At 38.3% G+C, this 18,001-nt stretch overlaps 2 protein-coding genes across 2 annotated transcripts; one reads left to right on the top strand and one right to left on the bottom strand.

Moving 5' to 3' along the window:
- Positions 1–725: 725 nt before the first annotated feature.
- LOC124046565 lies at positions 726–6,733 on the bottom strand. Its single transcript, XM_046367081.1, has 2 exons — positions 6,625–6,733; positions 726–3,385 (listed from the first exon to the last, which is right to left on the bottom strand). Exon 2 carries the CDS (start codon positions 3,378–3,380, stop codon positions 1,332–1,334), a length of 2,049 nt encoding a protein of 682 aa, XP_046223037.1. The 5' UTR covers positions 3,381–3,385; positions 6,625–6,733; the 3' UTR covers positions 726–1,331.
- Positions 6,734–9,560: 2,827 nt separating this feature from the next.
- On the top strand, positions 9,561–11,557 carry LOC124045289. Its single transcript, XM_046364581.1, has 3 exons — positions 9,561–9,616; positions 9,852–10,334; positions 10,532–11,557. Exons 2-3 carry the CDS (start codon positions 9,857–9,859, stop codon positions 11,050–11,052), a joined length of 999 nt encoding a protein of 332 aa, XP_046220537.1. The 5' UTR covers positions 9,561–9,616; positions 9,852–9,856; the 3' UTR covers positions 11,053–11,557.
- Positions 11,558–18,001: the final 6,444 nt, after the last annotated feature.

Consider the following 18,001-nt stretch of genomic DNA (forward strand, 5'->3'; position numbering starts at 1 on the left):
ATGATCTGAAACTGTCCTCTAAATAGTGATGGATGAAGGTGAAGATTCCAGAAGTTAATAGGGGTTGGCAGGGTAGCCTAGTGGTTACAGCGTTGGACTAGTAACCGGAAGGTTGCAAGTTCTAACCCCTGAGCTGACAAGGTACAAATCTGTCTTTCTGCCCCTGAACAGGCAGTTAACCCACTGTTCCTAGGCCGTCATTGAAAATAAGAATTTGTTCTTAACTAGTTAAATAGAGGTAAAAATGTTAAAATATAAGTGTGTGTCTGGAGTGAGCGAGCTAGTGGGTTGGAATGAACTTTTCAACTTGTTGGGTCCTGGTTGATAGGAGGAAAAACGTTTATACCCTATGACGTCATATTTTGTATATAAACTGTTGTTCGTGGTTACATGGGAGTGCGCTCCGAGAATAAATACTATTATCTAATTTTGATAAGACTGGTCTCTGTCTATTTTATGCAAATAGGAATCTTACAAATTCTTATAAAATAGACTGAGTGATTTAATTAATGTATAATTAATAGGAATGATGAAATTCCAGTGACACCATTATACTGTCTGAATAGAATTTATCACCAATTACAACTGATACCGCAACTTTAACACTTGACTTTATTGAACATGCATTAAGCAATAAATTCAACATCCGTGACATTGTTAATATTTTTAACTACATCCTCCCCACAAAAAAACAGATCACAATTGATTTAACACACACACACATGCAAAATATATCTTACTTTAATAAGAAAATAAGTGTTTTTTTTGTCATTGAAATAAAAAACAAATATTGGACTAAAATTGATTTATCAGTAGAAATAATACAACAATTCAAGAAAATTAATGTTGACAACTAACTAAGAGACTAAGCCATGGAAGATGAAGGCTGGGCATCTACATGACACGTTTCATTGGTTTGGCATTTTATAAAGTTTTATTTTTGAATAAGGGTTTATTACCAATAATCATATAGTTGGAGTCTCCTGCCTTATTCATATTCTCATTGGCTATTATTAGTATAGGAAGATATACAGTAGTCTACTTGAATATTATCAAAATGTTATCCAAACAGCAACAACAACAGAAAATGTATAAAACATTCAGATTTTTGCAAAAGGCACAGCTAGTTTCCATAAAGCAGTTCCAGGCACTGATTTTACACAGAGAGCTCAATTCTGATATTTTTCCACAAATTGGTCTTTTGACCAATCAGATCAGCTCTTTCACCAATAAATGGGCAAAACATCAGAATTGGGCTGCATCTGTGAACACAGTCTTTAAGGCATGGGATGGGGGGGAGATTGATTAGACTCAACTACCTCCATAAATCTTCATTCAAACTGATCAATATCCTCTGGGAAGTCCTGGAATCCAGAGGCCACTATCTCTCGCAGTTTATTTGTTTCCTTTTCAGATGGTGGGGGTAATACTGCATTTAGCTCATATTCAATTTTCTCAAGTCTTGCTTTGGTCCTTGCCTTGTGAAGTTCCTTGTTCTTCAGGACAAGAGCTTTGATTTCATGTTCGGCGTCATCACAAAATGCAGCGAATATTTGCCGTTCAGCTTTGAAACGTGGGTCTTTGGGATCCAAAGCCATGAGTCTTCCTAGGCTGCCAACTCTGTCCATCAAGTACTTGCTGGAGACCTCAGTGTAGGTTCCAGAGATCATATTCACCAGGTGTGCAATGTTGGAAGCTTGAAATGCCTGTTGGTATATCATATCCTTCAAGAACATACTTGAGTCATATTTCAGGTGTGGATTCCTGGCTGTTTTGACAAAATCCTGCAGGGATGTCTTCAGACAGGTGTCAATGATGTTTGACACCATCTGGAAGAATTGCACCATCTTTTGCCATTTCTCCTGCAACTCTCCCATTGCATTTAGACCTTCAGCCAGAATCCTGATGGTGGTGTCAAAGTCAATTTCCTCTACATGAAGTTGTCTCATTTTGTTGAGGGTTTCGGCTAGCCTTATTTTCTTTTCCTCCATTTTTTCCAGGGATTTTTCACACATCTCGCTGGCTAGTGCAAGCTGGGCTTTCATCTGCTCTATGCGGAAGTGGGCATTTTCTGTCGCAGTCTGACTTGCAGATCCTGAGCTTGCGCTTCGTGCTTTGCTCATTCCGGGCGGATTAACAGAAAAGGCAGATGTTTTTGTGTATTTTTTTCCTGAGGAATCAAACTTCTGTGCAGAGGTCATTAGCTTCCTGATTCTCTGGATCAGTTCTTTGTTCTTGGTCTCATCGTCATGCTTGCCCTCAGGAGCCAATGCACTAAGGTCAGAGCAGATGGTAATGCCCTGTTCACAAATTTTCTCTGCCTGAAGTTTTGCGGGACATTGGTCTACGTCTTTTATGTTTGACTGCACATCTTCGATTCGTTTCTTCAACCAATCAGGAATCAACTGCCCCGTCTTTTCATCTAAAAACTTTGACCATTCGATTTGATCCTTTTGAATAAGGCCAACTAAGGATTGGGCAATAGCAAGAAGCATAGAAGACTTGCTAACTACATTGTTTGTTGCAAACATGTCTTTTGGACTTCCTGAATTATCATATTTTGTATGTGTATCACTACTGTCCGCTGCAATTGTGGCATTTGTTGCTCCTCCAATTAAAGAGTTAACACAATTGGTGAATCCCTCTACAAAGTTCATTCCGATGATGTCCCATCCTGACGGCATGGAGTCGATAGCCTTTTGGAAGTTTTTATTAGCCTCTTCAAGATTCTTGCCATATTTCTTAAATGCCTCTTCAGCTTGTCTATTTTCCTCCTGTAGCGTGGTTTTCTTGCATTTTTCTTTCTCCAGCATCTCCCTAACCTCTTTCAGGTGACTGCCATATTTCTGTTTGGCGCATGTGCAGGTCTCTAGAAGCTCTGTAATCAATTCAGTGACATCAAGGAACTTACTTTCAACAGATTTGGCCAGTTCTACACAGCTGGTTGATATGTTGGCAATGCTATCTAATGTATCAGGGAGAAGGCTTTTAACAAGTACATCATCATTTTGGAGAAGTATCTGTACAGTTCTCTTGATGTATGTTGGCACATTTTGTGTGTGTAAGAAAATCTGGTCCATGCTCTTGTGGGCTTGGTTAAAGGCTCGCCAACCTGAATTGCACACCTGCATGAGACAGGCACGGAATGAATCAGGATATTTGATGAACTTGAATCCGCCTTCTGGATTTCCATCCCTGATAGAGAAGTCTTGGTTGGAGGAGATGAAGACTAGCTCACCCAGGAAGGCTATTGACATTGGGGCTGGAGTCAAGTAGTTCTCCCAGTTAGCATGAGCTTGAGTAAGGATTGCAGTGTCCTCTCTGCATTGAGATGCCTTGGTTAAGCTACTTGTAGCTTTGATGAGCTCCTTGGATGCCATGGATCCTAAGGATATATAACAACTGATTTACTATTGACATTTATATTTACGCTGCGAAGAAGCAAAATCGGTATCACTTTATAATAATGTTCGGTAATAAACCATGTATAAGGTATTTACAAACTGTGTGCTCACAATGTACTAATCATTACTCCCACATGTGTTATGAAGCTAGTTATTCACACATTTATAAACTACTTTTAAAGTATGCATTAACGACTCATAAGATCATTCATAAGATGTTTAATATAGGTCTTTATAATCCATTTACTAAACATTATCAGTCTGTTTGCAGTCCCTAGTCTATAGTAAGCTCTACAGTATGTATACTTTATAAAGTCTTTATTAACGTTTTGAATGACCAGTGTAATTTCTCACAAAAAGATGGATGATGTCACTGGTAGACATTCCAGCAGCACCTGATGCTCCTTAAGGTCTCAAAATGTCCCGTAAAACATATACATGTTTAAAGAATAAAGCAAATATCAAGCAAATTTATTTAACATTATAAAACAGGTTATTTGGATCCTGGATGCTGATTGTTTGACAGCAAGGAGTTATTCATCACAATCCCGTAACGCCTGTTAACAGTTCCTATTGATTTATCAATATGCATCCACTGTCCCACAGACCAGCCAGGCAATTAAAAAACTTAATCTCCTCTGAAAAGAAGCGTCTAGACAATATTTATCCATGCTACTTGTTGTCTAAACCTTACTGCATGCCTCTCTGACCTGTGCAAGAATTAGGCAGGTTTTTTTTGCGATCTCCCCCATACCATGCATATGATAAGACTGACAGCTTTTCTCAACTAAGGCGATTCATTTATCAGGATCATTATAATTGATATATCCAAAGAAATGGCAATAGAAAATGCATAACATTTGCTGTAATTTTAGCTGCTTGATGTGATTGTGTGTTAGCTTTAGTTGGCCAGCTAGCAAAGGAGAAGTAGCTAACCTCCATAGCAACTTTTTTGCTTAGAATGTCCATGCCAATACAATGGACAACCAGCTCATTTGGCTAGCAACTTCAGAATCTCAGAAGTAACGACTGGATTTTGCCTGGACTATATCGTATGGTGGAAAGATTAAGTAAAACAAATTTACTCACTAAAATAAAGTTTTTCATGAAAACATGTCATTAATCTTTTTATAATAAATTGGCAATCGTTTTATAATTACCAGGCTCTCATGACTTATTGCTTCATTTTATTCCAAAACAGTCACAATGTTGTAGTAGTGTGATGTGTAATTTCATACACACTCTATGCTGAGTAAAGTTTTGTCTGAAAATGCTAACATTAGCATTTGTTGGCAGTGACTTGTGAAGGGAAGTGGAATGCAGTCACTCCTTAGAGCAGTCCACAGACTACAAGGTGAGGAAAAAAATATCTAAATATATTATTTTGCTGAACTATCCCATTAGCTTGAAGGGTTACTACCTTTAAAGGCCCACTAAAAGTGCAGTCCAACAAAGCAAAGTGTGAAAATACTCTGAGGTCAAAAGACTGAAGAACTGGAAGTATTTCAAAGTTAGGCCTACGCATGTACTGTAACATGTCTATCTGCAAATACATGTACCTTTAAATGGCAATCACATATTAGTACAACCTAAAATAGTTTTTCGGCTGTCCTCATAGAATAACCATTCGAAGAACCCTTTTTGGTTCCAGGTCGAACACCTTTGGGTTCCATATACAACCCTTTCCACAGAGGGTTATACATCGAACCAAAAGGGTTCTAGCCGGAACCAAAAAGGGTTCTCCTAAAAACTGTCCGGTCTGTCCTGTTTTAAAAATGTTCAGGTGTTAAATGAATTACTACTGTACTTAACTTTTTAAGCCCACGTTTTATCATTATATATTTTTAAAGATCTGTCAGTGGTATTTTACAGAGGGGGCACACTGTATCTGATACCTGATGCTCCTTAAAGTCACTGGCATAACATAGGCTGCATTTCCCTGTTTTATGAATAGTTTGCGTTCTCCGAGGTGATACATTAGCAAAACCTTCGCAATACAACACTTCTTCATGTCCTTGCAACAGTTGTTTTACAACAGCTTTAGTGAATCAAATATTTGATACATTTCCTTACACATCCTGTGTTGTGTGATTCGTCTATTACCTTTGATATGTTCTAGGACATTTTTCAGACTTTAATTAAGGAGCATCAGGTACTGCTGGAATGTCTACCAGTGGCATGTCCATATTTTTGTAATACATTACACTGGTCACTCAAAACATTTATAAAGTACTTTTAGAGTAATAAATAACCCTTACTTCAGATTAGGGACTGCAAAATCGTTATTAATAATTAGTAAATGGTTTATAAGAACTTACATTAAACATCTTATGAATGATTAATCATTAAAACATAATTAAACAATGGTTTACAAATGTGTGAATAACCAGCTTACTAACATTTACAAATATGGGAGTAATGATTAATCAATTGTGAGCAAACTGAAAATGTTTTACAAATGGTTTATTACTAAACGTTATAAAGTGTTACCACACAATTATCTAAATGTATCATAAACTTGAACTAAACCATGGTTAATGGAGAATGTTCTTTTTCTTTGACTTAAAATGATGATAGATTGAAAATTAAACATTGGACTGTATGAACTTAATGATACAAGTATTAAACTTGGTCCACTAATGTTAGACATCGTTAAGAGTTCAACATAAAAAATGTAAAAAATGTTTGTACTGTCTGTGTTTTTTCTCTACAAATATCTAAACATTTTCGCTAATTTTCAACTTCTCCTAGGATGCTGTTTCATACAACGCATTCTTAAATTTGTTAACTGGTTATTCACCAATATCCAGAATAACCTGGCAAGGAGTTTGGAAATATCGTAATGCTAGTGGAAAAATAATATATTAGTCATAAATTGGTCTCTCAAAAGAGACCCGGACTGTGAAGACTGCCAACAAAAGTATTATCATTATGTTGAAATTCTTAACAATTTGCTTTGATAACATACGTTATATTCCTAATTTTAAGCGTTTCACAGAAGAGAAAAAATAACTAAATAGCTTTGAACTGGATACACTTTGCAAATTGGCAAATTGTGTGGCAAGCAGTTTAACGGCAATAGAAAAGCAATCAATCTAAATGCAGAACATGACAGTTGAAACTGCGCAAAACAAGCCAAATAACCAGCAAGATAGTCATGCTATAAATGATTGATTTATTCTGTTCCACGTGTTATTGTTTATTGGCTATTCCATCTTACCACTAAGCAGTTCTCTTCTCCAGAGGATTTGCGATTGTTGGTCTTGATGATCTAGGTTGTGGGATATTTTCAGTCCACACTGATTATATACCTGCCATAGGGGGCATTTGCTCATTTAATATACCGAGGTAAAGCCAGTTTCAAGTTGGATATTCGATGGATATTCGCGCTTTCAAACCTCAATAGCTTTCAAACCACTTAAGCCACAGCCTCCAAATAAGCCTCATTATGTTGGAAAAATTGCGCACAACAATGCACAGGTCTTATTTTCACGATTTGGACATTAATATGCCTTCCAAAGCTAATAAACATGTGGAAATGTGAGCAGTATTTTGTATTCCAAGTTGAATTAGTTAGGGAGCGTAAACAAAGTGCAAACCTTTTTTGACATTAACATATCAATAGCTCATTGGTCATGTGACCTGGTGACTTCAAACAAGGTTCAGAATGTCCACTGACTACCATTCTATATTGCACACCCTTTAGTTTGTCCATTTTCATCTCACATGGTTTTACATGATTTTTTCAAAATGTGAATTTCAATAGCTCCTTGGTCATGTGACCTGGTGACTTCAAACACGGTTCAGAATGTCCACTCAGTGACCCTACACATAGCACCACCTTTCGTTTGTCCATTTCCATCTCATATGGTTTTACATACATTTTTCAAAATGTAGAATTTCAATAGCTCCAGCATGCCAACTGTGGTTCCATGTGCTGTGCCTAGGAATGAAGATAAAAGAGTTCAACAGAGCAAAGAACACAAACTGGAAGTGCAGTCTTTGTTGTTGAAAATGTATGCTATACCCCATCCACACAGAAGAGGCTCTGAAATGTACATCAACCAGAAAGTTAAACTGTGAAATGTTTCATACTTAATTGAAGTTAAGTGTCTGTTGACATTTTGGAAAAGATTAAAGGTCTACAACTTCTGTTAAATTTGTCAATATTACATTTTTATTCATTGATTTACTGGCCACCATTACTGTGGTTACATATTCAGTATATGTGTTGACCAGCAAACCCACTGCAGCCTACCTCACTAGCTCACTCTCCATCCCTGCTTTGGACAATGACTCTCATACTTTGCACTTTTCCTTTATGGTTGATATTAACGACGAAAGGAGATATAATCTGTCTCTCTCCTATTCTGTACCACAGTTAGATACTGTGGAAAAATTAAAAACAGGGAAAATAAGTACTTAGAACGACCAATTATTGTAGATAAATATTAAAAGGGTAAACAAAACACTGGACTGAACCCCCTAATTGTCATACTAATATTAATCTACAACAATATAGAAGACACATGACTAGAGGTTATGCAAACTGGGTGTATATCCACTGCATGCTTCTTAGGTGTGAAATTCAAATGACCAAGGATCTATTGCAAATTTGAAACTATGAAAAATGTACGTTACACCTTGTGATTTTACAGTACACAAACAAGAGTGTGCAATATAGAAGGCTATTCAGTGTACATTGGGTCACATGACCAAGGAGCTATTGAAATTCTACATTTTGAAAAATTGAAAATATATAATACTCCTCTTATCGTCGCCGTTCCGCTTTCGCTGCCTCAATTTCCTCCCTCGGACGGCGATACTCCCCAGCCTGTGTCCAGGGTCCTGCTCCATCCAGGATCTCCTCCCAGGTCCATTCCTCCTGAACACGCTGCTTGGTTCTTTTGTGGTGGGATCTTCTGTCACGATTGTCGTAATGATGAGACCAAGGCGCAGCGTGAATAGAGTTCCACATATTTTGAATGAACTGAAACTCACCAAAACAAAACAACATACAACCAAACAAACCGTGAAGCTACTAGTGTGCACACAGGCACCTAACTGTAGACAAGATCCCACACCAGAAAGTGGGAAAAAGGGCTGCCTAAATATGATCCCCAATCAGAGACAATGATAAACAGCTGTCTCTGATTGGGAACCATATCAGGCCAACATAGACATACAAAACCCCTAGACATACAAAAACCCTGGACATACAAAAACCCTGGACATACAGAAAACCGTAGAGATACAAAAACCTAGAGCACCCACCCTAGTCACACCCTGACCTAACCAAAATATATAGAAAACAGAGATATCTAAGGTCAGGGCGTAACAGAGTATTGAAATTCTACATTTTGAAAGATTCTTGTAAAACCATGTGAGATGAAAATTGACCAACTAATAATGGGTGTGCAATGTGTAGGGCCACTGAGCGGACATTCTGCATCTTGTTTGAAGTCACCAGGTTACATGACCAAGGAGATATTGACATTTTACATTTTGAAAAATGCATGTAAAACCATGTGAGATGAAAATTGACAAACTAACGGGATGTGTGTCTATGCCATCGAGTTAGCTACAACCAATTTTGAAAGTGTTAGGAGTCATGTTTATAGAGCTATTGAAATTTGACCAATTTGATTTGTCTCTATGTTGACGGTCCCTAACTACTATTGGTGGACGTAAGGAAAACTACAGGCGAATATCCAACCTGAAACTGGTTTTACCTCTGTATTTATATTAAATATTTGCATATTTGCATATTTGCATATTTGCAGTGTCAAGTCAATTCTACTTTTCTAGAAATGTTTACATTTTGCTGAATGATTGAATTAATCAATTTATTTGGTAACTTGAAAAGTACAATGAAATATCCACCTGTATTTTTTGTCTTATGAAGTAGGACTATTAAAACAGCAACAAAACAATAGCAGTATTTGACAGCAAAGTGTACTGACAGCAAAATAGTTTCAAATCTTATTTTAAATGTATGATTTAAATATAGTATAATTTTGTGAACTATAGTTCATAAGCTTTCCACACAAAACTGTTTGAGCATTTATAGATCTCAACATGATTGGTTAAACTGTATTGTACATATTATACAACAACCACTATACATGCAATGTATAAAAGCTGTTACCATCTGGGCAATACATCTCACACACCATCCTCACCAAAAGAAGGGAACCATCCTCTCCTGACGTGTGAGTCTAATGTAAACTTGTCACTTGATAAGTTTATTACTTCTGATGTCAATACAAAACACTTTTGAATAACTCAATTTGTAAGTGTTGTTTAAAAGTGGATTTATTCTAAGTAAATTACAACTATTTTATATGTATTGTCGTCATTCCTTAACAGTACCTAGTCCATGATTTCTATGATGTCATGAAAAAAAGGGTTTAATGTTTGAACTGTTATCACTTTCCCTCTAAACAGACACCATGATGTCACAAGAAAGAAGAGAGGAGGACTTTTTGAGAGAAGTTGTCCCTAGTTTGAAAAATGGAATGGTTAATTTCAGAGATATGGCAGATATTCTACTCAACTTTGATAAAGATCAAACAAAGGCCCTACAGCAAGAGATTCAGAAAGGACTAAATAGCTTTCAGCAATCTGAAGCTGCTGCTGGTCGACAACTAGCACATGTAGACAAGTACTATGAGGAGCTGACATGTAAGAAAGGAATGCTTGAGTCTGAGGATAGATGTCTGAAAACCTGTTTAGCAAATCTGGAGAGTCAACGTCAAGCTATCAACGATTCCTTGCAGAATTACAGTCAGGCCTTAGACAGAGCTAACTGGAACAAGATATCCACCCAGAATGCTCTGGATGAGTGCAGGGACAGGGCAAGTTACAACGAAGGAATAAGGAATGCTGGGATTGGGATTATGTTTATTCCCATCCTAGGCCTCATCGCAGGTAAAAAGGCTATTCTTTGATATATTTCACACAGAGTTGATAAAAACACATTTGTTTATCAGATAATATGTTAACTACTAACTACCACACATAGTAATACTAATTTTCCATATTTTTTACTAGCACTACTACTGTACTAACATCAAAATATTTGAAGTAATCATGATAAAAATGCTAAAAACAACTTTCCCTCTCAGGGTCAGTGATGGTTGGTGTTGGAGAAGTAGAACTAAATAAAGCTAATAGGCAGGCACAGCAAGCACAAGAGGAAGTCAACCGTTTTCAGAACTTGGTTAATTCCTTCACCTCACAGTTAGCTACAAAGAAGCAACAGAAGACTGAGCAAGAAAGGATGATTGAAGAATGTCAAGGCAACATCTGGAAGACCCATGTGAGTCTCGAGGAGATGAAGAGTAAGCGGATGAAAATAGCTGGCTTTCAGCAGAAGTTGAGGAACGCTGTCCACTTTCTAAGTGTCTTGGCTGGCAAAGCTAATGTTGCCATGGTTGTGAGCTCTCAATCTGTCATCTTCCTGGAGCCACTGTGTACTGTCATGGCAGAGATTGTGGGCCTCTTTTATCAAGCTGTAGGTGGGAAGTGTAATCAGTTCCTGCAGGACAGGGACATACAAATGGCCATTCAGAGCCTGCAGGATGTCAATAAACGAGTCTCAGCCATTACTGGCGAGCTTGGACTCGTAGATGATCAGTTTCTTTAAGTGAAGCGTGTCTTACCAATATAATTTGTAAAATTAGACATTTGTGCTTTGTGTGGAATTAAATATATTAATTTAGATTGAGATATTAATATATTAATTTAGATCATCTGCTGATTTGTAACAGTATTTACTGTAGGTCTACATCTTGACATTTTCCTTGCTTTTGTCCTGATGATAATGCCATTAATTATGAGAGAAAGTTCAAAAGTTCTTTGTTTCCAACCTGTCACTTACTAATCGTACATGCATACCAGTATTGTGCTGTCACAATTGTTTTAAAAGTTTAAAATCAAGAGTGAAACATTGAGTATGTAGTATGAAATACCTGCGCCTTTGCTTTTTGAAACAAAGTTTTCCTCTTCCTCTTCATTAATATTGTTTCCATTGTTCATATTATTGTATAATTTACATACTTCATAATGATTGATAATATGACATTACTGAAAGTAATTACAACTACAATAAAGTCTGTGAATAATTATTAAAACAAAAGGGTCATGCCTGATATTGACATTCGACAATTGTTTACTCGCTCAGTAAAGGGCGTCAATTAGTGTGTCATTACATAGTCACACATCGAGAGCAGTGGATCTCTATCTTCTGTGATTACTGTACCAACCATCACATTTTCTCTGCCCAGAGTACCACCAATGTATCCTCTCGTGCATTTGACTAGTAGTCCTATGAGTTTTTACAAGTAGCCCCTGTGGATAGGCCAAATTCCCTCAGAAAACCACTGATCTAGAGGTTGTATTTTCAAGAGAAAACTGTTTACACAGCATTACTTGTTTATTGTCCTAACATTTCAGTGTTTCTATAGTCAGTCACTGTGGAAAAATGTGCAATATTGCAACAATTTCACATTTGAACACATTAATATGAAATGTGTGAACTACTGTAGTGTCAGAAATATAGGCATACATATTAGCTTAAATGCATTTCTAAAACAAATTCTATACACTAATACTAAAAGCACTCTCTACATTATTTTCTTAAAGGTCCAACTTCACCAACAACTAATCATGACATTGTGATATGGTTACAAGTTCACAGTGTAATAGTTTAAGACCAAATGTGTCCTTCATTCCCATGGCACGCTTCTCAAGGTTCAATAACAAGTTGATACTTTTGAATAGGATATGGATACATGGGCTCATACTGAAAAGACTGTCGAATTATACATTGACTATTTTCTGGGGGAGGAATTTAAGCATGAAAAACTCAAGTGAGCAGATACAGTCCAGCCAACATTTTTGACACACCTCCTCGTTGTAGAGTTTTCTTAATTTTTTATATTTTCAACATTGTTAAACTATGAAATAACACCTAGTGCCTTGTTTATGGGCGAGGGGCGCGTGACCTGTGTGCCCGGTCTATAATCGGGAGTTATGTGTCACTCTATTGTGGCTCTTACTGCCACAAACTGTAATTTATCTTACACAACTTGCCGACTGGCTTGTTCTATGTGTGTGTTGTGAATTGCTTTAAAGCTTTAACATGCTGCTCCCCATGCCATGGGCGTGGGTTCTGTGCTAATTACCATGCAGGGTGTTAGAGTATCGTGGTGGGCTTTCCACTACTTTGAGACATTAACTTAGGAGTTCCTTAACGGAGTTAATCCATCATATAGTGCTGTTTTTACTGCTTGGATATTAAACCGGCTAGGTAATATTGCAGTTGGTGTAAAAACAAAAACAAAACTATAAAAAATCAAATCCATTACCTGGTTGAGTTTTTTTTATCTGCCTGATTCTCCCACATGGGTCTTCCCTGTTATTTTTGCAGAGGTACTGGGTCATTTATCCTTCACCGGGGTTCCTATTGCTACTATTCCTACAATGACGGACCGGCCAAACCCGGATGACTGCTGGGCCAATTGTGCGCAGCCTTATGGGTTGTGATACAGCCTGTGATACAACCTGTATGCAATGCCTGGGTTTGAGCCACGTGGAGAGGGCGGTGGAGCGCCCTACTGGATGCCTGTTTTGTGTGGTGTTCACATCATATTTAAATTGGACACACCTGAGTGTCGTTAATGTCTCTAGGGCCGTCTCTGTCGCCCTCTGGTGACAGGTGGTACCATCACAGTCTCATGTCACTTTAAAACGATGCACCACTCTTAACCCTACTACCGTTCTCCATACAGCAGATGCTGGTGAAGAACATGACTGTGAGTTTATGATAGAGATTGACTGTAGTCCCAGACCAGACTTGATTTGAAAGACCCCTCGATAACCCTGACGTAAGAGTGTTTTGTTAATGGCTCTGCACAGCGAAATGACAGGGGTGATCCTTTAGTAGGCTATGCTGTTGTCACCGCTTTAGAGACTATTGAGAGTGTGGCCTTCATCAACACCTGTCTGCCCAAGCAGCAGAAGTTTTTGGTCGAACACAGGCATGTGTTCTGGCAAGGGAGAAGTCAGCAACCATTTTCACTGACACTGTGGAAGAACTGTGTGTTTCTAACCTCTTCTGGAAAACGTATTGCTCATGTACTGTTCGTTGCATTCTTGCAAAATTGCTGCCATCCTCTTTGACTGGTGAAATGTCAAGCTCACACAAGTGGTACATATAGCATCTCTCTGTGCAGGGAAACAAGGTGCTTCCTTTTCTGTTTAAATTTTACAGATGGCAGCAGTTCCTGTTTCCACTAACCCATTCTCTGCTAATGATTTTGATCGCATTAGTCTTTCCAAGTGGCCCCTGTGGATAGGCCAAATACCATTAGAAAACCACGGATCTAGAGGTTGTAGTTTCAAGAGCAAACTGTGTTAACACATTTTATTGTTCTAACATTTCATTGTTTATATAGCCAGTCGCTGTTGGGAAATTTGGAATATTACAACAATTTAACATTTGAACACGTGTGTGAATTACTAAACCACATATTACATGTGTGAATTACTGTAGTGTCAGAAATGCAGGCATACGTATAACCTTAAATGCACTTCACCACCATAACATTGTGATATGGTTGCAAGTTCACAGTGTCGTAGTTTCAGACCAAATGTGTCCTTCATTCCCATGGCATGCTTCTCACTTTTTCAAAAACAAGTTGATACTTTTGAATAGGATATGGATACATGGACTCATACTGAAAAGACTATTAAATGATACGTTTACTATATTTGGGGGGTGGAATTTAAAAATAGAGCATGGAAATAATGTGGAAGGTTTCCAGAGACGTTGTTGCACGGAAAGGTTGTCTGCCAGTTTCTGAATCCCACAGGGATTCTGTGGATTCCCCATCGGATCTAAAAACACCAGCAAGGATAAGAACCCTAAAGTATGCGTGTAAATGAGTTTGGTCCTGTCAGAGTCGAGGTGATGTGGGTAAGGCGGAGTCAGGCGCAGGACACAGAGATGAGTAATAATAGTAACTTTACTCAAAAATAATCTTCCAACAAGGAGAACGAAAATACAGAATCACATAAACGAAACAACTGACAACAATAAACATGCACAAAACCATGATGGCTCCAGAAGGTTAATTAGGGAAATAATGAAAACGTAATGTGAACCAGGTGTGTACAATACAGATAAAACAAATGGAAGAAGAAATGTAGATCGGTGGAGGCAAGAAAGCCGGTGACGTCAACCACTGAATGCAGCCCGAACAAGGAGAGGCAACAACTTCGGCGGAAGTCGTGAAAAGGTCCATCTTTCTCCAAAGATCTGCCTTCCCTCCAAATTAGTGCAGTTCAGAATGATTTTCTGGATGGTGTCTGGGATGAACAGTTCAAAAGAAGACTTTATGTCCTGCACATTAGTAACGGGCCCTGGTTGCATTGGCAGCCATGCGATTTCAAAAGATTTTGACATCCATATTTCTCCTCCTGCAGGCTTCTGATGAGCTGGTTGCTGACGGGCTGGTCCTGGGGCTGGCTGCTGACGGGCTTTTCCTGGGACTGGCTGAGGATAAATCTCATCCTCTTCTTCCAACTCACCGTCAGACTTCAAATTGACAGAGACATGATCCTCATATTCTGAAAATTCTTCATCTTCCAAAGTGGAAGACCCTCCTTCCACACTAGCTTCTCTCTGCAAAAAAATGATTTCTAAGGCCCTCTGAGCAGAGATAATTTCCCCCATAATGATTGATTGAAGTAAGGAGCCACACATGTAAAGCTATTTATTTGTTGTGTCCCTCCCCCAATTTGCACCTGGCTGGGGTAGAGTGTGGGAAAATACAGATTTTTAAACTATGTATAATAATGTATCAAAATAGTGTATTGTAATAACATTGTGAAGGTTCCCTTAAGACGTGTACTTTCACACTCTACAAAGGGTAAAGAGTGCGAGAAAAGTGGGAGAGAGGCAGACAGGCAGGGAGACAGACAGATTCAGCTATGTTGAAGCAGCAGGCCCAGGGAGGAGGAAGACAGAGTGAAGGCACACAGCAAACCTTTTTGTTTAATTGTGACTTCTTTTCACCTACACACACACACACACTTTTCCACACTTTTATTACCCTTGGGTCCAGTGGACCCGAACACAGCACGTGTAATATAAATGTGAAGGGGGGTGCACAGTGTGCACTCAATTAAATGTTTTTCACGGAAAATGGGTCAAGGCCAATGAGTCTCATGTTGAAAAATAATGAATTATATCATTTTTCTTAGTAAACATTGAAAATGGGTCCCACAGACCCAAACACCACACAAGGGTTAATTGAAATTACAGATTGCCTGTTATCCGCTCGTCGTCCACCATAGTTTGTACATCTCAGTTGTCAGTAGAAACCACATTTACTTAGGTTTGCAGGTTTGTATAGCCTCCCTACCTAGTTTTTTATAGCCTCCCTACCTAGGGCTGTGACCCCACTCTCCGAGGGTGTCGCAGGGGGGAGTTTGGATACGCAAGAAACACATTTCCAATTCACAGATGTGTATAACGTACTTGTACATGTGTGAAATAGGACAGATATAAGCATCCACCAAATGATGTATTATTATATTGAATTATTATTATTATTATTATTATATTATGTTTATTACCCCTGAAGAAAGGAATATGACACAAAAGGAATGTGACACAACCTACTCCACACTTACAAAGTTCATAAAAGTACAGCAATGAACCATTTGACTTGCTGGTCAAGGCAAGTTGAAGTGTTTCTTCTTTGAGTTGTTGAGTCAGAGGCGTTAAGGCTAGTGGGATATTATTTAACAAACGTTACCCACCTCAGTGCTGCTCTGACCACAATGTGGTTTGTAAGCACAATTTTTAAGTTTACTCAGAAGAATTGTTAAGTTTCAAATTCACCAGAATATATTTTTAAAATAGTAACCTTCTACGTGCAGCAACATGTCAGGACACATTGTATGGTTAGTATAGTGTTGAATTTGTGCCAAATGGAAATGTATGTTTTTATAGCCTCCCTCCCTATTACCCCTGAAGAGAAGATTGTGACACAAGAGAAGATGAACACCATTCACTGGCAACACAAACCCCTTACACAGCAAAAACACTGTAATACTTTAAACCCACCCATAGGTTGAGTTAAAGAACAGTGGTTCAACAAGGTGTCACTGTCTCGGCCTTGTGGCAGCTCTTACTGGGAACTACTTCAGTTACAGGAAATAAACTCAGCAACGGCCTGGCCACAGAATACACCAACACAAACAACACAAATAAATGAAACATTCATTATATGCCATCTTCTGCTTTTACTGTCAATTTATTGCATAGGTGGAAAGTTCTATATTTATGTTTAGATGTATGTTTATGTAGTTCTGTACTGAGTGTACAAAACATTAGGAACAACTTTTGTCGTCAGAACAACCTCAATTCGATGGACTCTACAAGGTGTCAAAAGCGCTCCATAGTGATGCTGGCTCATGTTGACTCCTATGCTTCCCACAGGTGTGTGAAGTTGACTGGATGTCCTTTGGGCGGTGGATCATTCTTGATACACACACACAGGAAAATGTTGAGCGTGAAAAATCCAGCAGCGTTGCAGTTCTTGACACCCTCAAACCGGTGTGCCTGGCACCTACTACCATACCCTGTTCAAAGGCACTAAAATATTTTGTCGTGCCTATTCACCCTCCAAATGGCACAAATACACAATCCATGTCTCAATTGCCTCAAGCATTAACAATTGTTCTTTAACCTATCTCCTACCCTTCATCTACACTGATTCAAGTGTATTTAACAAGTGACAGCAATAAGGGATCAAAGCTTTCACCTGAATTTAGCTGGCCAGTCTATGTAATAGAAAGAGCAGGTGTTCCTACTGTTTTGTCCACCTGGTGTACATCTGAAGTGTCTGAGACATCTCTTCTAATGCAGACTAGTTTAACAGGGAGAAATACAACACTCTCTTTTCACTGTCATTCTATGTCACTTGTAGCTTTGAACACTCCGTAGATTTGTTAACATAGCAGTCCGTTATACTTGCCAAGTTGCCACCGCATTGATATACATTTCGTTATACTGTATTTTGTTTTCCTATCCGGAATGTCATGACTTTTCAAATATCTTCAGTTGTGTCTTTGACTCTTTCCTCTTTTGTGGTTTGGTAGAACAGTATGTTTTCATTTTATTGTAAGTACATTTAGTGTACGTTACTTAGTCAATTTTAGAAATAGATTTTACACGTACTCTACTGTAACTCTCATCAATTGTTTAGTTTTATTGTGCCAGTAAAGAGGATTCTTGTTAAATGTAATTTGTTTATCAAAGTTGGAAATTCCTGCAAATAATGTAGTTTAACTTCAATCCATGATATACGAGAATGAAGGCAACACAATGAGTGAAATATACTTTCTAGTCCCACTCCCAGGCGGCCTTCATACCGTTTGGGGGCTGGGATCTTGGGTTCTGTCATGTTTTGTCATATATTGTCTTGTCCTTGTGCTTTCCCTTCTGTTCGTTTCCCCCTGCTGGTCTTATTAGGTTCGTTCCCTTTTTCTATCCCTCTCTCTCCCCTCCCTCTCTCTCTTCT

The sequence above is a fragment of the Oncorhynchus gorbuscha genome, linkage group LG10, assembly GCF_021184085.1.
Source record: "Oncorhynchus gorbuscha isolate QuinsamMale2020 ecotype Even-year linkage group LG10, OgorEven_v1.0, whole genome shotgun sequence".
NCBI lineage: Eukaryota > Metazoa > Chordata > Actinopteri > Salmoniformes > Salmonidae > Oncorhynchus > Oncorhynchus gorbuscha.